Genomic DNA, 22,958 nt, shown 5'->3' with positions numbered 1-22,958 from the left:
GTATCAGGGGGTAGCCGTGTTAGTCTGTATACACAAAAAAAACAAAGAGTCTGGTGGCACCTTAAAGACTAACAGATTTATTTGGGCATAAGCTTTCGTGAGTAAAAACATCCGAAGAAGTGAGGTTTTTACTCACGAAAGCTTATGCCCAAATAAATCTGTTAGTCTTTAAGGTGCCACCAGACTCTTTGTTGTTTTTGTGTATCACCAGATGTCCCTTGATCGCCAGTGGAAAACTTTTGCTGTAGAGAAGGCAGTATCAGCACTTCTCCTATCAGTCAGTTTTCAGGGTCTTATAGCACAGCCTAAAGTTGAAATGTGTTAGTAGCATGTGCCTCTGACAGAAATTCTTTCCCACCTCCAGGAAAATACATGTTGTATATTTTAAAACGTCTGGGTATGCAATGTATATTTCTGAGTTCCATGTCAGGGATTCAATAGGGTCCATGTCAGGGAGGAATGGCTCCTTTGAGATTAGCTAGTAAACAACAGAACAGAGAAACAGTGGAGGGAACTCTCTTGTGACAGAGAGAATCAGACTGTATTTGGAATTGCATATGCCGAACCCCTCCTGCACCCTAACCCCCTGTCCCGAGCCCCCTCCTGCACTCTGCACCCCAACCCCGTGCCCTGAGCCTCCTCCCGCACCCCTCCCCGCACTCCAACCCCCTGCCACACCCCGCACCCCTCCTGCACCCCAACCCACTGCCCTGAGCCCCTCCCACACTCCTCCTGCACCTCATCCCCCTGCCCTGAGCCCCTTCCTGCACACCACACCCCCTCCTCCACCCCCAACCCTCTGCCCCAGCCTTACATTCATGGCCCTGCATGCCATTTCCCCACCCAGATGTGGCTCTCCGGCCCAAAAGTTTGCCCACCCAGATGTGGCTCTCAGGCCCAAAAGTTTGCTATAGGGGAAGCTGTTCATCAGAACAGTAAGAAAAGCTATCAATTAACTAACAGCTCCTTGTGATATCAGTACAGATGATTTGGCTCCTATAAACCAAAGGTTAATGCAGAGTAATCACTGCTTCCCTTATTGGGTAATTCACCCCCATCAACCAGACAACCCCTCCACCTTAATGTGTGGATCAGGCGCTTATGGCCAGACTGCTTACCTGCCAGTGCAACTTCTCCCCCAGGCGCTTGGCACATCGCTGAACTCCAGACAGCATCAGGTGCCCAATCCGGTTCAGGAGGATGAGGTTCAAAGGAATCCCAAAGAGGGCAAAGAAGATGCAGAAGATCTGAGCACTCACAGTGTTGGGGCTCAGGTTCCCATAGCCTGGCAGGAAAGGATCAGAGCAGGGTAAATTCTGATGCACTCTCTGCCTGTCCTCCTCCCCCACAGATCTACACCTCCATCTTCTACCCTAGGAATGGGAGGTCACTGCTCTAAAGGGACCTGCCAGCCTCCCCACCCCATGTATAATTTTTATTACTCCCCATTGTTTGGGACATCCTCTCAGAGGATGGAAAATAAAATGTCTTTCCTTGCCAATTCCCCCCCCTACCCCATTTCCATTTGCCAGTCTCTGAATTTCCTCCCCTTACCCACTGCCCAAGCCAAGGATTTGACAGGAATATTTACTTCTTTGTTCTGGAGTGAGTATTATTGACGTCAGTGTGGCATTGGGAATAGGATTTGTTAGACAACTGCCAGTAGAAGACTATCTAGACCATAAAACATTGCTTGTCTTTAGACACTACATAAATTTTGGCCTCTTCTTTTGAAGCGTGACTCAGAAACAAACACAATTAGGCTTGTGCACCTCTTGCTTTGTTTACATTATAAGAAAGAGGAATAAAAGTTACATGCAATTTTTGTTTCTCTTTGCAGGATGCCTTTAAGTTAAGTGACGGGGTGACACAGAGTAACATTTTCAAAAGTGCCCATGTGGCTGATGAACTTAGGTCCCATTTTCAAAAGTGGCCTTGTCACTTAGAAGCCTAAACTGCATTGAAAGTCTTTATCCCCCTGCAAAAGAGCCAACATCTCCCCGACCCCCCTGATCTTCAGTATCTGGAGGACATGCCCCTCTAGGGAGTAGTTTTAGGTGTGAGGACAGGTCTATGCAGCAAATGAAGATGTGAATGTAGCACAGGTAAGCACACCCATGCTTGTTTTAATCTAGCACCTGCAGGTAACAGCAGTAGTGAAGATGTGGTGCCAACTGCTTCAGCCTGGGGTAACAACCCAAGTCCATATCCAGGGTCCCCTATACCTTCCTTTGCTTTGTTGACCCTGAATCACTTGTCAGGACCAGCTTTTAACATACACGGCACTTAACACCTTCTGATATTTCAGGTGAAGAACAGCTCTTCAAAGGGCTAGCTCTAAAGTTCGATCCCTTGCAGGAGGCAGGGGTCTTGGAGAAAAAACAGTACGTGATCATCTAATTAACAACTATCACAATGCACACGTCCATGAGTGCTGCTTTAAAGTTGCACAGGCATTTCCTAATGTTTGGGTACTTGACTTTGCAACCTTAATGTTCTTTAAGCAGAGATTTTTTTAAATGCAATTGTCCATAGAGTCCCTTGCACAAGCTGTAGCTCTGTACAGAGCGAAGGGAGCAAGAAGTTAAAGAGGTCCAGGCACGTGATAAAAGAGGGTGCTAGATGGTTTGGGCGGGGTAGGTTACCTATGAGAGAACATGTGGGGTGTTTCTATGGTAGGGTCTATTCCTGGGCGTGTTGCAAATTCTGACTGTTTCAGATTCTCTCCTGGACATTAGACCCAGGGCATTTCACAGGTTCCTTTGGTCCTGAGGAGACAGAGCTGGGAGGTGTTTAGCCAGGAAAGCTGAAACTCAAACAGGAGTCATGTTGACCCAATGCATATCTATATAACTAGCCAGCCCTGAGTTTCCTCTCCTACCCTGTTTAAAATTAAGAAAGGTTGTGTATTGGCTTGGGCAGCTCTTCTTTTCCCTCCCTGATTTCTCATTCCAGCACTAAAGCTTTCCATAGCCTTAGTGCAATTTGAGAGGAAAAGCTGGCAAAGGTAGGAAGGACTATATTGGTAGGCTCACTTTGGGAAACAGAGCAACCCGAGAGGAGGCCGAACCTATCTCAGATCAGACCCACCTTTCCCTTTGGGCTTGGCTATACTAGGCAAATTAGTACCAGTGTAAACACAGCCAGGTAGTGCTATGGTGAACACTGCACCAATGCAAACTGGGACTGACCCCAGTAAGTAGGCTGCACTAGTGCAAGCTCTGCCTTACACCAGAGCAGTGCATCTACATGGGGGTTGTACTGTCTCCAAAACCAGACCTAACTGCAATCTAGATAGGGCCTTTGTGCCACCCAAACCTGATGCTGTCATCTCACTTAGGGCACGTGTTAGCTTTCCTGGGTATCATTGTGTAAGTCAAATGAACCAAAGGTGTGCTGTTAAAGTGCCTATATTAAAACTCATTGATTTAATCCATGTGGAAGCTCTTATTCAGAAGTGGCTTTAGCTTAACTCACCTAGTTCATTCCCTGAATTAAACTGAAGTGGTCTAAGGCCACTTCATTTCAGAGTGAGAGTGTCCACATAGAGGTTTAATGGGATCTAATTGATCTGTTTTAAATTCACATTTTCAGTTCATTCGCTTAACTTTCCTGAGTGCCCTTCCCCCATTGACCTCAGAAATGCTTGAGCACTGAGAGCTCTTTGACAAGGGGAGACTGAAGTGTGGCCCTAGGAGCATTGCTATGCAATCCCCTTATCTTCATTACACACACCAGCTTGTCACACCCGCTCAGTCAGGGTAGTGGCACCTCCACATTGAAGATGACGGGGGCTGCAGTTGGCTGTTTCATGTAGTCTAGATGCAGCTCTCAGGCGCCTAACAAGTTATCAGTGTGCCCAGGCTAGCCTGCATGCTTCTTTACAGACAATGGGGCCAATTTTCAAAGGCTCAAAGGGCAGTTAATTGTCCAACACACACCAAAATCCTAGGGGAGTTGGGTGCTTAACTCCCCTTTGTGCCTTTGAAATTCTGTCCCACTGTCAATCCCAGCGTTTTTTCAAGCTTTCTGTGTGGCTTTTTGCCATGTGTCCATCTGAGCCAAGTCTGCAGTAACAGGAGCAGTTAGCATGTAGATCTCAAAGTGTTTGCCAAAGGTGGAAAGTCGTGATTATCGCCCTTGTATAGGAATTGGTGGGGGAATAAAGGCAGTGAAGTGTCTTGACCAAGGTCAGCCAGGGAGCTAGTGGCAGACTGCTGACAATTAAGTAGATTGTACTGGATTTTTTAAACTCAGGGAAAGCTGACGGGTGCAGGGAGCACATGGTTTGGACAGACACATTCCTTAGGGGAGGATTTATTAAAGGGAATACTCTATATCCTATTAAGGAGAAGAGGATAGAAGTTAATAAAGTACAAGTAGGAGCTGAAGAGAAACAGTCAAACGAAACAGTCCCGTTCAGTTACATCACATGAAGGCAGATAACAAAATATTGACAAATTTTATAAGTGCTTGTATACAAATGCTAGAAGTCTAAACTAAGATGGGGGAACTTGAGTGCCTGGTATTAAATGAGCATATTGATCTAATAGGCATCACAGAAACTTGGTGGAATGATGATAATCAATGGGAAACGGTAATTCCAGGGTACAAAGCATATAGGAAGGACAGAGTCGGTCAAGCTGATGGGAAGCAGCACTATATGTGAAAGAAAGCATAGAGTCAAATTCAGTAAAAATCGAAGTGAATCAAACAGTACCATAGAATATCTATGGATAGAAATTCCATGCTTGAATAATAAGAATATAGCAGCAGGAATATACTACTGACCACATGAGCAGGATGGTGACAGTCATTGTGAAATTCTCAGGGAAATTACAGAGGCTATTAAAACAGAAAACCTAATAATAATGGGGGATTTCAACTATTCTCATATTGAGTGGGAACATGTCACCTCAGAATGGGATGCAGAGATAAAGTTCCTAGACACCATTAATGACAGCTTCATGGAGCAGCTAGTCCTGGAATCTCAGAAGGATAAAGGCAATTCCTGATTTAGTTCTAAGTGGAGCACAGGATCTGGCCCAAGAGGTGAATATAGCTGAATCAATCAGTAATAGAGGGGTGTGTGTGTGTGTGTGTGTGCGCGCGCGCGTGGCAAAGAAGCCCACCACATTAGCATTTGGCTTCAAAAAAAGGGAAACTACACAAAAATAACGCATCTAGTTAAATGGAAATTAAAAGGAAAAGTCACAAGAGTTAAACGCCTGCAAGATTCATGGAAACTTTTTAAAAATACCATAATAGAGGCTCAAACTATAAGTATATCCCAAATTAAAGAAACAAACAAACAAACAAACAAAAAAAACCACAGAGGACCAAACAACAACAAAAAAGACACCATGGCCAAACAGAGTAAAAGAGGCAGTTAGAGACAAAAAGACATCTTTTAAAAATTGGAAATCAAAATCCTACTGAGGAAAATAAAAAGCAGCATAAACTCTGGTAAGTCAGTATAAACGTATAATTAGGCAGGCCAAAAAAGAATTTGAAGAGCAACTAGCAAAAGACAAAAACTAACAGCAAATTTTTTTTAAGTAGATCAGAAGCAAGAAACCTGCCAAACAAACAATAGGGTCACTGGAGAATCAAGGTGTTAAAGGAGCACTCAAAGAAGACTGGGCTGTGGTGGAGAAGCTGAATTAATTCTTTGCATCCATCTTCACAGCAGAGTATGCGGGGGAGATTCCCACACTTGAGCCATTCTTTTTGGGTGACAAATCTGAGGAACTGTCCCAGATTGAGGTGTCAGTAGAGGAGCTTTTGCAACAAATTGATAAATGAAACAGTAATAAGTCACCAGAACTAGATGGTGTTCACCCAAGAGTTATGAAGGGACTCAAATATGAAATTGCAGAACTACTAACTGTGGTATGTAACCTATTGCTTAAATCATCTCTGTACCAGATGACTGGTAGATCACTAATGTGACTCCAATATTTAAAAATGCTCCAGATGAGATCCTGGCAATTACAGACCAGTGAGCCTAACTTCAGTACCAGGTAAATTGGTTGAAACTATAGTAAAGAACAGAATTATCAGACAGATGAACATGTTATATGGGGGAATAGTCAACATGGCTTTTGTAAAAGGAAATCATGCCTCAACAATCTATTAGAATTCTTTGAGGGGGGTCAACAGGCATATCGACAAGGGTGATCCAGTGGAAATAGTGCACTTGGACTTTCAGAAAGCCTTTGACAAGGTTCCTCACCAAGGTTGTTAAGCAAAGTAGGCACTCATTGGATAAGAGGAAAGGTCCTCTCATAGGTCAGTAACTGATTAAAAAGATAGGAAAAAAAGGGTAGGAATAAATGGTCAATTTTCACAGTGGAGAGAGGTAAATAGCGGGGCCCCCAAGGACCTGCATTGGTATCAGTGCTGTTCAACATATTAATATATGATATGAAAAAAGGGATAAACAGTGAGGTGGCAAAGTTTGCAGGTGACACAAAATTACTCAAGATAGTTAAATCCAAAGCTGACTGTGAAGAGTTACAAAGGGATCTCACAAAACTGGGTGACTGGGCAACAAACTGGCAGATAAAATTCAACGTTGATAAATGTAAAGTAATGCACAATGGAAAACATAATCCCAAAGCTACAGACAAAATGATGGGGGTCTACATTAGATGGTACCACTCAAGCAAGAGTTCTTGGAGTCATTGTGGATAATTCTCTGAAAACATCTCCTCAATGTGCGGCGGCTATCAAAAAAGCTAACCGTATTAGGAACCATTAGGAAGGGATAGATCAGTGGCTCTCAAACTTTTTTACTGGTGACCCTTCACATAGCAAGTCTCTGAGTGCAACCCCCCCTTATAAATTAAAAACACTTTTTTATATATTTAACACCATTATAAATGCTGGAGGCAAAGCGGGGTTGGGGTGGAGGTTGACAGCTTGCGACTCCCCCGTGACTCCCTGAGAGGTCCTGACCCCCAGTTTGAGAACCCCGGGGATAGATGATAAGGCAGAAAATATCACAATCCCACTATATAAATCCATGGTACATCCACACTTTGAATACTGCATGCAGTTTTGGTGGTTCCCATCCCAAAAAAGATATATTAGAATTGGAAAAAAGTACAAAGAAGGGCAACAAAAATGAGTAAAGGTATGGAACACCTTCTATATGAGGAGAGATTAAAAAGACTGGGACTGGACAGCTCAGAAAAGAGATATCTAAGGGGGGTGGGGGAGGAAGAGTATGACAGAGATCTTTAAAATCATGAATGATGTGGAGAAAGTGAAAAAGAGATTGTTAGTTACCCCTTCATATAATGCAAGAACCAGGGATCACCCAATGAAATTAATAGGCAGCAGGTTTAAAACAAACAAAAGGAAGTATTTCTTCACACAGTTAACCTGTGCCAGCGGATGTTGTGAAGGCCAAATGTATAACTGGGTTCAAAAAAGAATTAGATAAATTTATGCAGGCTAGGTCCATCAATGGCTATTTGTCAAGATGGTCAGGGACGTAACCTCATGCTCTGGGTGCCCCTAATCCTCTGACTGTCAGAAGTTAGGACTGGACAATAGGGGATGGATCACTTGATAAATTGCCTTGTTCTGTTCATTCCCCCTCAAGCATCTGGCACTGCCCACTCTCGGAAGACAGGATACTGGGCTAGATGGACCATTGATCTGACCCAGTATAGGCGTTCATATGGTCTTATGTTTCAGTTGACCCCAATCAGCCTCTTTTGGCCAAAAAAATGTTTTGTCCAAAAAAAAGGCCCAGCTCTAACTGGAATACTTCCGCTCACCGGGGAACTCCACTACCTGCTGGGAAGCCACAGGAAGAAAGTTACACAGAGATAGACAAGCACGGAAGAGCACTTGCTTGGCACAGTGTTCCAGAGCTGCCAGGAATTTCATGATTCCACAGATCTGAGCTGGCCTTTGACAGTCCCACCGGGCTGTCTGTGGCAGAGCCATAAATACCACCTCTGACTGTCCTCTTCCTGCAGCCTGCTTCTTGCATCTGCGTCAATGAGCACTGGGAGAGGAGCAGGGGAGGACAAAAGGGATTTATTTTGATGTACATTTGCAGCTCTTCCCTCATGCCTGAGATGGGGGTGGGGAGAATGGACAAGGGGTACTTTCACTGCGTCCATCTTATGTTTAAAAGGTCTCACTGAAACTCATGCATGACACAGCTTAGCTTTGTGAATAGAAAGTGTAAAGGAAGCCCTGGGTAAGTGCCCCCCTACCTGAGACAGTGCTGAGTCCTAGGGCTCTGGGATCCAGTGGCACATGGTACCTTCACTGCATTAAGTGAACAAGAGGTGCCACAAAGGCTGGCACAGATGCACCCCAAAATTCACTCTCTCCTCAAATCCCTTCACTGGCTTCCTTTGCTTCTTCTGCATCAAATTCAAGCTTCTCATCTTCATCTTGAACACACTTCCCCATTCCGAACCTGCTTCAGTGTTTGTATATAGCCCATATAGGTACAAGGTCCCTGCCCTGAAGAGCTGAGTCTGTACTGATCATGGCAAGAGAGGCCATGCTGGGAGCAGGAGTGGGTAATGAATGAGGGGGAGGATGCATCACACAGAGCAGGTTATAGAGCTGTTTGGGGGATAAGGTTTGCTGCATTAGTCCTTTTTGTATGATCATGTATTTATTGCTACGGTTTTTAAAGGGACCTAGAGAATTATTGTGGGAGGGTTTTGAGAAAGGGAGGGGAGGTGTGCAAAAGGATTTGAAGGAAATGGAAGCTCTGTGGAAGATCAAAGAGGACATTCCAGATGTAAGGGACAGCAGGTGAAAAGGCCCAGAGGTACACAAAAAAACTAAAGGATGAGGGGAGAGGTGGAACTGGTAGAGTGCCAAAACTCCCAACCACAAGCATTCAAAAATCATGAGTCAGGCCCCATAAAAATAACAAGATTGGCCTAAAAACACTAGTTTCTAAACATGAAAAAATTGAGGTTCTTATCTCCCTTCTGGTCTTTGAGCCTTCAGGGATCATGCTTTCAAGCTTTTCTCAGCAGCTGTAAGGTCTAGAAACTTACTTTGTCTTTTTAAACAAAAGTTGAGTCTCTCATTATCTCGTGACTCCAGGAGCTGAGACTTTAAGGAACTCACCAAATATCATAAGAACTGATAATACTGGCATGCAGGGTCTGAAGAGGAGATTGTTGGACAACAGGGAGGAGAAGCAGAGGGTTCTGAGCTGGCAGAATTTTGAGCAAGGGGACATGGTATTTGAAGTAGGTGCTGAAGGTGATGCAGAGTCGGAGAAGGGACGTGTACATGTACATATATGTGTGTGTGTGTGTGTGTGTGTGTGTGTGTGTGTGTGTGTGTGTGTGTGTGTGTGTGTGTGTGTGTGTGTGAGAGAGAGAGAGAGAGAGAGAGAGAGAGAGAAATGAACAGAGCTGTGGGTGAGGGCAGTGGATTTGGCAGTGGCATTTTGCACAGACTGGAGGGGAGCCAGGAGCTGATGGGAAGGCCAGAAGGATTACAAGGTGGGAGATCATCAAGGCAAGGTCAAGGGTGTGGGCAGCAAGATGTGAAGAAGCTGTGGAGGAAGAAGCAGGAGGAGTTAGCAACACCCTGAATGTGAGGGGTAAATTCCATCCAACTTCTCCTTTCACTCCATACCTACGATTTCTTTCATACTGCTGCCTATGCTGGGGACAACCTCTCTCGTCTTCCAAACCACTCCTAAACGCTTCTGTGCTGATCTCCCATGACTTTGTCCCAGCATGGTCCTGCATCAGAACCGTCACCCTGTACATTACATTTCTCTGAGCCTGACAGCAAGTTCTTTGAGAGGGGACCTTGTCTCTTTACATGCTTTGAAGAGTCCATCTCATTTTTAGCTAAGCCTTGAGGTCTGGGACCATGCTTCCTTCCTAGTAACACTTTCTGATGTCTCCAGAACTTGCATAAACATGGACAGCGCTCTCCAACTAGGGTGACCGGATAGCAAGTGTGAAAAATCGGGACTGGGGTGGGGTGTAATAGGAGCCTATATAAGAAAAAGACCCCAAAAGCGGGACTGTCCCTCAGGACTGGCTCTAGGTTTTTTGACACCCCAAGCAAAAAATTTTTTGGCTGCCCCCCACCCCAGCCCTGAGCTCCCGCCTGCACCCCCCTGCTGCCGCAGTCCTGAGCTCTTCCCCCCCACACCCGCATCCCCTGCCGCCCCAGCTCTGGGTTCCTCCCCTTCCCCCCCACCAGTACCCTTCCCCCCACCCCCGTCACCCCAGCCCTGGGCTCTCCTTCCCCACCTACACCCTCCTGCTGCCCCAGCCCTGGGTCACTGGTAACTCGCTCCCAGTGCGGGTCATCAGCATCCCGCTCATGACGCTAGCAGGGGCGGAGGCTGCATTCACCCGACTCCTTCCCGGCACCCAGGGGGGCCCTGATTCTGCCCACTCCCCCCTCACCTCCAGCCGGTCTGGCGCTGGCAGGGTTGTGGTAAGGAGTGGGGCTCCCGGGCCACGCCTCAGCCCAGGGTCCCTCCAGCTGGGACTCCTGCCTCCAGGACCAGCCAGTAATTGGGAGGGCAGAGCCGGGGGGACTGCCCCAGCAGGGGGCTGAGGAGCCGGGGCAGGGCAGCCTCAGAGGGAACGGCCAGCGGGGAACGGAGCCCCGGAGAGCCAGACGTGGGCCCCGCACGGCAGCGCCCCGGGCACCGGTCCCCTCTATGGCCCTGCTGCTGCTCCTGGCCACCCTGCTGCAGTCCCTGGGTGTCTCAGGCTGCTTCGCCCAGCCCCGGCTGCGGCGCTTGGGGGTGGCCGCCCTGCGGCACTTGCAGGCGGCTCTGTGCGCCCTGCGGGGCAGCCCCCAGCCCAAGTGTCCCATGCTTCACATGTTGGAGCCCGCGGGATGGCTCGGCCATGGCCGGTGGCACGAACCACGGCAGCCCCAGGGCACCTCCCGTGCACGACGCGCTGCTGCTGCTGGACCCCAGTCTCAGGGCCAGCTTTGGCCAACCGCTGCGGCTCTTCCACCTGGACTTCAGCGTCAGCTTGGGGGCTGGGACAGTGTCTACCTGGGTGAGCGCCCACAGCCTCCCCCCCCCCCAAAAGGATGGCCCGAATGCTGCCCCTGCAAATGTGCCGCCCCAAGAACCTGCTTGCTTTGCTGGTGCATACAGCCAGCCCTGCTGTCCCTATAAAATTGGGACATCTGGTCACCCTATCTCAAACATAGGGGCTCTATGACCAGCCACCTGTATTTTTCCCTTAGACACTATACGGCCATCTAGTGGGCATTACTATAATATAATGTACAGTACCAACAGGATTCACAGAATTAAATGTCAAGCGTTTGATCCCGCAAATGCCTACTCGTGTGAGTAACTTTTACAGTCTTGCCATTGCCAAGCATTCAACAATCACAAGGTTGACTTAAAACTCATGAAATTTTGACTGATAGGTCTCAAAATGTAACTGGAAATGGGGAATCGTGAAACAGGTGGGTTTCCAGTGAGATTGGTTCTTGGCCCTACACTACTTAATGTTTTTATCAATTACTTGGAAGAAAACAAAAATCATCACTGATAAAATTTGCAGATGACACAAAAGTTTGAGGATGGGTAAATAATGAAGAGGACAGGTCACTGTTACAGAGCAATCTGGATTGCTTGGGAAACTGGGTGCAAGCAAACAATATGAATTGTAATATGGCTAAATGTAAATGTATACATCTGGGAATAAAGAATGCAGGCCATACTAACGGGATGGGGGACTCTATCCTGGGGAGCAGTGATGTTGAAAAGGTTTTGGGAATGGTGAATAGTCAGCTGAACATGAGGTGCCAGTGTGATGCTGTGGCCAAAAGAGCTCATGAAATCCTAGAATGCATAAACAGGGGAATCTCAAGTAGGTGTATGGAGGTTAATTTACACCGTATTGGGCATTGGTATGACCACTGCTAGAATAGTGTGTCCACAAGTCAAGAAGGATGTTGATAAATTGGAAAGGGTTCAGAGAAGAGCCATGAGAATGATTAAAGGATTAGAAAACATGCCTTATGGTGACAGATTCAAAGAGCTCCATCTATTTAGCTTAACAAAGAGAAGGGTAAGTGGTGACTTTTGATTACAGTCTGCATGGGGAAAATATTTAATAATGGGTTCTTCAGTCAAGCAGAGAGAGGTGTAACATGACCCAATGGCTGGAAGTTGAAACTAGACAAACTCAGACTGGAAATAAGGTATAATTACTTTCAGTGTTAAAATTTTTACTATCGGACCAATTTACCAAGGGTTGTGGTGGATTCTCCATCACTGACAATTTTTTAACTCAAGACTGGATGTTTTTCTAAAAGATGGGATCTAGGAATTATTTTGGGGAAGTTCTATGACCTGAGTTATACGGGAGGTCAGACTAAATGATCACAACGGTCCCTTCTGGCCTTGGAATCTCGGGGTACCTACACTGCAATTAGAAATCGTGGAAATCATAGAATCACAGAACTGGAAGGAACCTCGAGAAGTCATCTAGTCCAGTCCCCTGCACTCAAGGCAGGAATAAGTATTAGACACCTGTAGCTGGCCCATGCCAGGTGACTCAGGCTTGCAAGGCTTGGGCTAAGGGGTTCTTTAACTGTAGTATAGATGTTTGGGCTCAGGCTGCAGCCCGAGCTCTGGGACCCATCCCACCTCACAGTGTCCTAGAGCCTGGGCTCTAGCCTGAGCCCAAACGTCTACACTGCAATTAACCAGCCCCTTAGCCCAAGTCCCCTGAGCCTGCTGACACAGAACTTACTGAACCCTAATTCACATCCTGCTTTGCTTTCCTGCAATCATAGCTATGCCAGTAATTCTGTACCCCCCAATTATCATAATATTGGCCATGCAAATGTACCTTTAATAAAAGCAGAAACGCTCTGACACTGCTCAGTCCAAAATTCTGCATTAAGTCAAAAAAAACCTTAAAATACGGCAGAATTAGGACATTAAAAAAACCCACACAAATAATTATAAAACCTTCCCCATGATTAATAATGACCAGAAGGACACCCCAAATTCATCCTGATTCTCCTGGGGCTTCTCCACACCATCAGGCCTCAGTCCCCAGCCAGGCTTTAGATGGGACATCTCTTCTGTCATTCTACTCTCATTCATAAAAGGAGAATGGGCAGCAGATTTGGATTTGACTGGTATTTCTGTGCTTCAAACAGAATGTAACGTTACAAGACATTAGGTTCCTAAGAGGAGCCAGTTTAAACTGACTGGTTTTGGTCAGTCAGGTTAAAACAAATGTTAAAGGTTTTTTTTTGTTTTTTTTTTTAAATTGTTAGCACATACTAAGCTCACCTGCCAAACTGCTTTGGTTTCTATTTAACGGTGGTCCACCCATGTTTTGTAAGTAGAAGAACTACACTGACATGGTCTATCTACCTACAGTACTAATATGCCTCCCACATTGTCATAATATCTGAGCACTTCACAATCTTTAATGCATTTACCCTCACAAGCCCCAGCGAGGTGCAGAAATGCTGTTGTCTCCATTTTACAGATGGTGAACTGAGGCAGCATGCGGCAGAGCAAGAGCTTGAAGAACCTAGAAATCCCAAGTTCTCAGGTACCACCCAAACCACCAGACCATTCTAAGCCTTGAGGAGTGTGTGTGGGGTAGGGAAAAGACAGAGACCTGCAATAGCGTGCCCACTGCCACTGGCTTCATTGTGAAAAAACAAAAAAAGCACTCTGAAATCTGAGTCTACCCATGGGACTGCCATTATAAAAACATTCCAGCTAGCATGGTCGTACCCCTCAGGGAAGCCAGGGCATAAGCCTTAAAAGCACTAGAGTCTAAAACCCTGTTTTACAAAAAAAGACCTTGCTCGGAAATCATTTTTAAAAGACAAGTTAGTTTTGCCTGGAGTGTAGCTAAGCACAATGAGGCTAAAATGGCTTTGGGGGAACAGAGGCACTCCGGTTGGCTTGGAAAGGATGTATAATGAACTACGGGAGTAGGCAAATGTGCTCTGAGCAGGTAGTTTGGTTTTAAGTCAGAGTTCAGAGCACCTAAAGTGTCCAAACTTCTCTTCTCGGTTGGGATGACTGAGCACCTGTAGAATTTTCCATCTAGATTCTAGAATGAGGCTACACTGCCATCCTGTGGATTATTCAGACACAAGAGCATACAGCGGTTCTCAGCCTTTTCAGATTCAAAGCGCATGAAAAGGAAATCAGAGTGTCCAGGAAGAAGCCAGTAAAGTCATGTGGGTGTCTTTTCTTTTTCTCAGCTTGTAGAAAAGCAAACTATTATATTATTACTGCTATAATGCCTGATTTCCAGAGTGAGCATTTCTGATGGCAATGCATTTTCAGTACTAAGCACAGCAGTAAAAACGATTCCCCGTCTGCATGACATGTAGACAGATAGATTTGGGTCTGAAAAATGACGAAGATCAAAGAGGGCTGAAAGATACAAGGTAAAGCTGGAAATCTAGAATGACCCCTAGGCAACTCCTTTGACATTCAGTGACCGATAGCCCTGACATAGGATTTAGAGTATTAATATATTGGCACATACACCAAGGACAAGATTTCAGAGCCACTGGCTAGACAGGGGGCCACGGGCATTTATTAATATTATATAAATGAGCAAATCCATGTAACCCCATGTGCTTTTCAGTGTTACCATTCTCTTCCTTCCATTCCCTTCATTTCTGTGGAGCATCCATTTGTTGCAGCTTGCCTTAATTAGGCTTAATTAATTCAGGATAAAGTCTATCTTTTACTAAGTATTGGTACAGCACCCAGCACAAAGGGGGTCTGGACCTCAGTGGAGCTTTTGGGCACTAACACAATATAAATAATCATTGGAATGCAAAGGAAGTCACGATAATTTTTACACACCAGCTCCAAAATGTTTCGTTAAAATCTGGCTCCAAAAAAATCTCTCCCTGATTCCCTGCTACCCTAGCCCCTCATTTTCCCCCATTTCCTCATTAGTCCCACATTCACTCCACCCACAGCCCAGATACGCCACAGTATAGGGCTTAGAGATCAAACTCACTTCACCAATACCAAACCAGATGGGTCCTTGACTGCAACGCAGATCAGCAGGCCCTCCACAAAGCTCAGCTTGGGAGTCAGGCAGAAGCTCACGAGAGACAAATGGACTTGGAATCTGCATGTAGTTTGCTTCTATTTGAACACCCCGGTGGCTGAGAAAGCCAGTGTCTCCCAGGGAGGGAGCAGGGTGTGTTCCTGTGATTATTCATTCCCATTCCATCCATGTTCCACCCAGGTTACCCACAACAAGCAGCAGAGTTCTCCTACCGATGGTGGTTATCGCAGAGATGGAGAAGAAGAAAGAGCCGACAAAGTCCCATCTCCCCAGACTGGTGGTGTTTCCCTGGAGGGTGAGGCCGCTCTTATAGGCCTTGATGATACCCTGCAAAGAGATGGCAGTGAATACAGGTGAGATCATCAGCCCACAAGGAGGCAACTCGAGCTGTTCTTTGTGTAATTGGCCTTTGCAGTGCTGTGTGCTGATAATTTAAATTATAACCCACACTCCTCCTGCTGCTTCTCTCTTAGATGTCGTCAGCTGTGTGAAGTTAGGAGATCCAAGGGCTGAGCAGTCAGGGAAGCTAAGGCCATCACCTATTTATCTTCTGGTAAACCCTGACAACTGGCTCTGTGCTGTAAAAGCCGCAGGAGACAGTCCCCGTCCCAAAAAGCTTGCAATCTAAGGACTGGGTTCTCCTGGTACGTTGAACAATACCTTAGGCCATGCCTACACTTATGGGCGCGATAGCAGCATAGCTACAGCGCGGTAACCCTGCTATTGTAATCCCATGAAGAAGATGCAGATGACAGTGTTGGAAGTGGTTTTCCTGTTACTGTAGGAACTCCACCTCACTGAGTGATGGTAGCTAGGTCGACAGACACGCGTATCCATTGACCTAGATGCATTTACAGCAGGGGTTAGGTCAGCATAGCCATGGCATAGCAGAGAGGTGGGTTTTTCACACCCCTGAGTCACCTAAGTTTATAGTGTAGACCAGGCCTAACAGAAACTATGCTGACTGCAAGCCAAGGGAACCTACAGAACAAAGGGTCTGGGGAAGGATTTTAGGGCTAATCACATTCCGTAAATCGGTCACAAGTTACCTAGACTGTGTGGGAGAGAAACAGGAAGATAGGAGGTTCCCAGACAAGAATCCAACAAGGGTTAATCCATGTAACCCCAAAGCAAAAGCTCCTGAAAGGGTTCTGCATAGTGCAGGATCCATGAAGCAATAAGTAGACCTTTACATGTGGATGATGCATACCGGATCCCGTCCCCACACTTGGGAGGAATGCAGGCAGTATACAAAAGCTCTGTATAACTGTGAGAAGGAGATGTACTATATAGCAGGACTAGTCTAATAATACAGGGCAGTCACATCAGAAACCGAGCAATGCGCTGGATGTACAGATGCTGCCCCATCACTGTTGTTAAACTGGTCATATGCACAGAGACTTGGGGCCTGATTCTGCTCTCACTTACAACAATGTAAATCTGGAGTAACTACACTGAAGTCAGTAGAATTACATCAAGTTGGGCCCTCGATGAGTTAACTGTGCTGACACCTGCGTGCCCTGTGTCATACCAATAAAGTTACTGATGTGGAAAAATTGATCTTAAAATAGCACTATCCTTAGTACATACATAAGCCACTTTACAACCTTAACTAATCCTCCTGGCACCCCTGGGAGATGATTTATCCTGCAATGCAAAGCTAAATCAAGAGTACACTAAACCCATCACCTCTGAGCAAAGCGGAGCAGCTATCTAGTAACACAAGCCCCTGCCTTGCTCAGTCACTGTGCTACTGATAATGCTCTCATCCTTCACAATAAAGAGAGTCACTTTCAGCTTGAATTTGCCCCCAAATCTGGGTTTTGTAAAGATAAGCTCTTTTAAACTAATAATCCATCGAGGTACTTCAGGAACCACCAGCACTGTAGGATCCAGGAACCTACCAACAGATTTAATGAGTGGGCGCTAAGGAAGTATTAGTGTCCCATTTTACAGATGTGGAAACTGAGGCACAGATGAGCTATGACTTGTCCAAGGCCACAAAGGAAATCTGCAGCAGGGCTGTGACGTATACCCTGGTCTCCCGAGTCCCAGTCCAGTGCCTTAACCATGAGGTCTTCCTCCCCAACAACAACAGAAATGTTTCTGAATTCTTTTTTAAATGACAAAAAGATTCCTTTTTCTCTCCTCCTCCCAGACAAATAAACATGGCTCAGCATGATGCCATTGAACGAGCACCAAAAAGTGACATTAGGGAGAAAATAAAACATTGGTCACGTGCTGGTCATTTGCATTGTCAGTCTAAGGAGAGAGCAATGCAAAAAAGAAAACAAGGCGAACAGGTGGCGAACAGTAAATTCAGAGCTAAAAACTGCATTGATCTGGGAACTGCTCTTTGTCTACAGGGTCAGAACTAGTGTGTGTGTGTGGGGGGGGGGGGAGGGGGTTCCGTCACTGTAGGAATTCGCTACTACTGTTCAGGGAGGCTAGGCCAACAGAAGCATTCTTCCATCCACCAGGGGTTAGGTTGGCATAACTATAGCATTTTGCACAACCCTGAGTGCCACAGCTATGTCAACCTAAATTTTAAGTGTAGATTAGTCTTTACTCTGTGAGTAGTCCCATTAATTTTAATGGACAGCTCACAGAATAAAATACTGTTCAGCATGCGTAAGGTTGGTAGGCTCTGGCCTTATGAGAAGAAATGGAGAAGACAGGGCACAGTGGGAAAGAACTTTCCCTGTATCAATGTTGGGGTTTATCAGGCTGCAAGGGATCTAGGCCCTAATCTTTAATATGCCTAATGTACAGCCTCTTGAACTGCAGTTAAGGAAGGTGTGGATAAGCAGCATTACTGGCAATGGACTTGAAATGAGGTTAGCACCCACCTCCCCTTCTGATTGGGCATATCTGTATTCTGTAGACCCCTTTCAGTGGTTCTCAGGCGGGTTTTCAGTGACTCAGCCATCTGTCTGAGTCACACTGTTTGCACATTAGCCAGAACAAACTCCTTCCGGGGTATACAGTCCACAGGAGCCTATCGCAGTACACCTCTGGTGGCTCTCTCTAGCCATCCTTGGGCTTTAGTCTTTAAGTAGTCCAGCCCTGGTATGGGGCTGTATCCCCAAGGCTTCCTCCCTGGAGACACTATCTTTCTGTAGCCCTCCACAGGCTTAGTCCTTACTCAGTCCCTAGCAGCCAGCCAGGAGCCTCTTGTTCCCCAGGACCCTGCCAGCAGGCTTAGCTGTCTATAGTCCTGCTACTCTTCCGGACAGAAACACATGCCTTTCTTCTTCTGCTCCATACAACAACTAACTACTGCTCTGTTCTGCAGCTCCTTTTATATGGCCCTCCTGGGCCCTGATTGGCTGCTTCCCCTGCAGCCACTCTAGCCTGCTTGGAGGACCTCTCCACTGCTCCTTTCCTGCAATGGGTGTGGCAGAACCCTGAGGCCTCCAGCAGGGAGCCTTTGGGCCTGGTTCACCCCATTACCGGCCTACTAAGGAACCACAACCACCAAAGCAAGTGTTCTCTGCCCCATGATCTGTGAGCTATGAGTTCTAAGTGGCTGATGCTTCTGTAACAATGGAGAAGCCTCTGTCTGACTGTGCCACAAGGCCCGTTGGTGCCAGCTGGCCAAAGGGTCACTACTCTGTGTCAGAATTCCTGACAGGTCTGACAAACTCACTACGCCCAACACATGGCTGTCATAGTCTTTATCTATAAAGAACGTTGTGTGAGATATCAAATGAAAGCTGGTGACACATTGGTCATTAAGATCATGCACAGATGATAGTTTAAAAATTATGTGTTATATGTTGCAAGTGTATCAAGGTCTGAGTCACCAGCGGAGACAGGTTTTCTCTCAGACCAGAAGTGTTTGTCCAGCTAGCTAATTGACATGTGAATTAAGCACTGTAAGCCAAACACAATGGGAACTACAGCTGCATTCCAAATCAATATGAGGCAAAATCAACCTGGGGGTCAGCACAGAGGAGAACAAGCAAGTGGGGAGAAGAGTTTTCCCTGGGGTGCACTGCAAGGGGGTGTAATTTAAAGGTTTATTGGACAAAAGGAAGGCAAGAGGACTCCCCTTTATTCATCACTGAGGAAACACAAAGGACGGTTTCACATATAACCAGTTGTTCTTACTATCCTTGCTCATTGTCTCCTGAAATCATAACCTTTGTTAATAAACCTATTTGTTGTCACTATAAATAAATGACAGCATTGTGTTGTTAAAAGGGAGCTGAGAGCTGACGCAAGCAAGCTTGTGTGTGTGTGTGTGTGTGTGTGTTGTCCTCTGGGGGACAACTTACCTGGTCATTTCTGTAAGTGGCTATGCCAGGGGCTAGATGCCACCGAGGGGGAGGCTGGCAGAGGGGCTCAGGGGTTGCCATTTGTCCGTCACTAGCCTGCACAGAGAGGGCGAGGTATGCGGGGGCCTGCAGATAGGTGTTTGTCGGTGGCCTGAGGCTGTTGGTTTCAGAGAGCTGAGCTACAGCAGGCATCAGGCAAAACTGCTTCATGCTAAGGGCAGGTGGTGGTGAGATGCCTCACAGCCCTGAGTCCACCAGAGGAGCATCACAGTCACTCTTCAAGCTGTGAAGTTTCCTCTTAGTATCAGCCTAGCCCAGAACTCTTAGGGTTTCCAGAGCTTTTTTTGCTCAACTAAACTAAAAAAAAAAATATAACAACTTCTCTGTATGCTGCACACCTGGTTCCTGTTCTCTGTTAAACCTCACTTTGGTGTAAGTTCAGCTGTGGTCAAAATTGCACATGACACCAAGTTTTGAAAGCAGTAAACACTCAGGGGGACAGAACCACCCTGCAAAGAGCCCTGACGAGACGAGAGCAGAGAAGGCTGCAAGCAACAAAGGGAAATTCAACACTAATAAATGGAAAGTGCTTCACTTAGAGAGAGGAAATAAACAGCCCAGACAGGACACGATGAGAACAAGCAGAACGGACAATGATATAATGTTGTCCTTCCATTCTGCAAACACACAGTCCAAAATATCTGCACTGGAGCATGACTTTTCTCCATTCATTTCTGGGGCAGGGGAGTTTCTAACTCAAATCCACCACTCAAAAGTAAGCATTGGGCCTGCTCATGCAAGGTGCCAAGTGCCTCCTGGGAGTTTAGGATACTCAGCCCCCTTGCAGGAGGTGCTCAGCACCATTGAGCATAGGGCCCAGGGTTAGCCACTTCCCTGTTGTGTCTTGTTATCAGAAGCCTCCAGATGACATGCCTCTTCGGTATGTCCTGTTGTACCAGACCCAACCTGCTGTGCCATTCATGGGATAGACTTGAAAATCCAAAACGTTTCTGATAGACTATTTGATTATTCAAATGGCAGGTGTTTGTGATTGCCCTTAAAACTACAGGAGAAAGTGGTATGCTTACTTTGTAGCCAATGAGTAGGATTCTTGTAGGATAGAGATCAGGATATATGAAGTTTTCTATCCAGATGCAGCCAGAGTTCATTGTAATAAGTCAATATCTATTTAATGAGATTGATTTATTGTATCTGCATATAAAACATAGGGACAAGGAGAACAGAAATTAGAAATAATCTCACCCAGTATCCACACACAGACATTCTACAGATTTAAGGAGAAAAGCCCAGAGCTTTGGCTAAGGATTCCTATTGCCCTCACTTAGAACAGGCATTTCTCAGACAGCTTTTTCAAGACCTGACACTTTTAAAATCAACTAATATATATGAGTGTTCCGCCTCCAGTTATTCAGAGTCAAAGGCTGGTCCAAGAACTCAAACTGTGGACATCAGTCAGGCCCAGTCAATACCACCAATCGCTGCAGGGTAAGTTACTTGTAGAACACTTGAAATAAATACAGAGGCAAGGTGGGTGAGGTAATATCTTTTATTGAACCAACTTCTGTTGATGAGAGATGTTAGGGGGCTTATTCCTTTATCCTCTCACTTCCCTGGTCCTTCTCGCATGAACAGAGAGCAACAATACCCAAAGTCCAAAGATGCAAACAATTTGATGTTTATTGGGGGTGAATTTTCATGTGGAATACAGCAGACCTTTATTATACTTTGTTCCAAACAAAACAAAACTAAAAACAAAACCAAAAACATTTTACATAAGTATTCAAAGTACCCTCCATTAAAACTTTAGAAAAACAAAAGTGTGGAAAGACAGGGGGATAGAAGGGGGAATAGATGGAAAGAAACCAATTAAGCCTGTTAGGTTAGTTTAAAGTACAGGTTACTAGCAGCAAATTAAGTAAACAAAGAAAGAAGAAGGAAAAGAAGAAAAGGATATAGTTAGCTCTGAGCCAAGAGTAGGCTCCCTGGGTTGAAACAACTGGGAACCCTTACCCCTAGGTTTTCATCCTGGCTGTGGGAGAAGAGTGGGGGTTGTTACCTGCTTTTGCAAATCCTGCCATTTTTTACTTTGAAACTTTTTTTTCCCCTTCACTCCCCCAGGACTCAGACTACATCTTCACTACCTGCCTGAATTGGCGGGTAGAAATCAATCTCTCGGGGATTGAATTATCGCGTCTCGTCGGGACGCGACAATCGATCCCCAAATCGACGCGTGTACTCCACCAGCGCCGGTAGGAGTAAGTGCCGTCGACAGGGGAGCCACGGCAGTCGATTTGCCGCCGTCCTCACAGAGGGGTAAGTCGGCTCGGATACGTCGAATTCAGCTACGCTATTCGCATAGCTGAATTTGCGTATCTTAAATCGATCCCCCCCAACCCCAGTGAAGACGTAGCCCAAGTCCCAGCTCCTGTCTCTGAAGCTGGTCTGTTAACTCTGCTTTTGACTTTAAACCCTGTTGTGCCAAAGTATCTTTAACCACCCCTAACTAATTTACAACCCTTCAGCAGCCCTTGCTGAAACAGCACCAAACTTGAAAGATTACTGGCAGCTTCCCATAATGCTGCCCTTACTTTAAACCTCTCACAAGTGGACTGAAGTGCCTCCTTTTCCTGGAAGGCATTCATCCCAATGGGCAGGGACCTTCTTCCACTACCCAGATACCAAAGGAGGGTGGGCTCCTCAGCCACCCCCCATCCCTCTGGGTCCCCTAACACTGCCTCCATTTCCTTTTTAATCTCATCCCAGGCTGACCCCTGCACCTGGTATGGGCCCTGCTTCTTCCTTATTCATTTATCAAAAAAATCCTTTACCCTGGCTTGCCAGAACCCACGACTACCATCACGAGAGTTCGCTATACCCCCTCCAAGCAGCTGCGCAGACTGTTGGGAAGGGGGACTTACAGGCTGTCACTCACCTATCCAATGCGATGCATTCGAGTTATGGCACCAAGATGTTAGGGGGCTTATTCCTTTACCCTCTCACTTCCCTGGTCCTTCTCGCATGAACAGAGAGCAACAATACCCGAAGTCCAAAGGTGCAAACAATTTGATGTTTATTGGGGTGAACTTTCAGCAAGCATGATTCCAGTTTCCTTCCTCAGTGTCCCCCTTCCCAGCTCTGACATCAGGGAGCCTTGCCTGTGTTCCTGTTCCCATTCCCCCCCTTAGCGAAACATGATTCCAAATTCCCCCATTCCCTGTCCCCATTCCCCCGTTACTTCCTGATTAACTGCAGACTATATAGTAAAACTTGAATTTTGCTTAGCTATACCTTAATCAATCATTTTACTATCAGAGGGGTAGCCGTGTTAGTCTGAATCTGTAAAAAGCAACAGAGGGTCCTGTGGCACCTTTGAGACTAACAGAAGTACTGGGAGCATAAGCTTTCGTGGGTAAGAACCTCACTTCGAAGTGAGGTTCTTACCCACGAAAGCTTATGCTCCCAGTACTTCTGTTAGTCTCAAAGGTGCCACAGGACCCTCTGAAGCTTTTTACAGATTCAGACTAACACGGCTACCCCTCTGATAGTAAATTAATTGATTAAGGTATAGCTAAGCAAAATTCAAGTT

At 46.0% G+C, this 22,958-nt stretch overlaps 1 protein-coding gene across 2 annotated transcripts in view; it reads right to left on the bottom strand.

The window, feature by feature from the left end:
- Positions 1 to 22,958, bottom strand: part of KCNK17 (potassium two pore domain channel subfamily K member 17) — a 53,012-nt gene that overhangs the window by 5,864 nt on the left and 24,190 nt on the right. The window contains exons 1-3 of one of the 2 annotated variants that reach the window (XM_034764808.1): positions 20,440 to 20,569; positions 15,284 to 15,398; positions 1,119 to 1,285 (exon numbers count right to left, since the gene is read on the bottom strand). In XM_034764808.1, the coding sequence (XP_034620699.1) occupies positions 1,119 to 1,285; positions 15,284 to 15,398; positions 20,440 to 20,520 (363 nt within the window). In that variant the 5' untranslated portion in view covers positions 20,521 to 20,569. Of the gene's footprint in view, positions 1 to 1,118; positions 1,286 to 15,283; positions 15,399 to 20,439; positions 20,570 to 22,958 lie in introns of those variants that run through there. The other variant, XM_034764807.1, reaches the window with a different exon arrangement.

The sequence above is a fragment of the Trachemys scripta genome, chromosome 3 (assembly GCF_013100865.1).
Source record: "Trachemys scripta elegans isolate TJP31775 chromosome 3, CAS_Tse_1.0, whole genome shotgun sequence".
NCBI classification, from domain to species: domain Eukaryota; kingdom Metazoa; phylum Chordata; order Testudines; family Emydidae; genus Trachemys; species Trachemys scripta.
The sequence above is the reverse complement of the archived record's forward strand: the minus strand, read 5'-3'. Positions and strand labels throughout refer to the sequence as shown.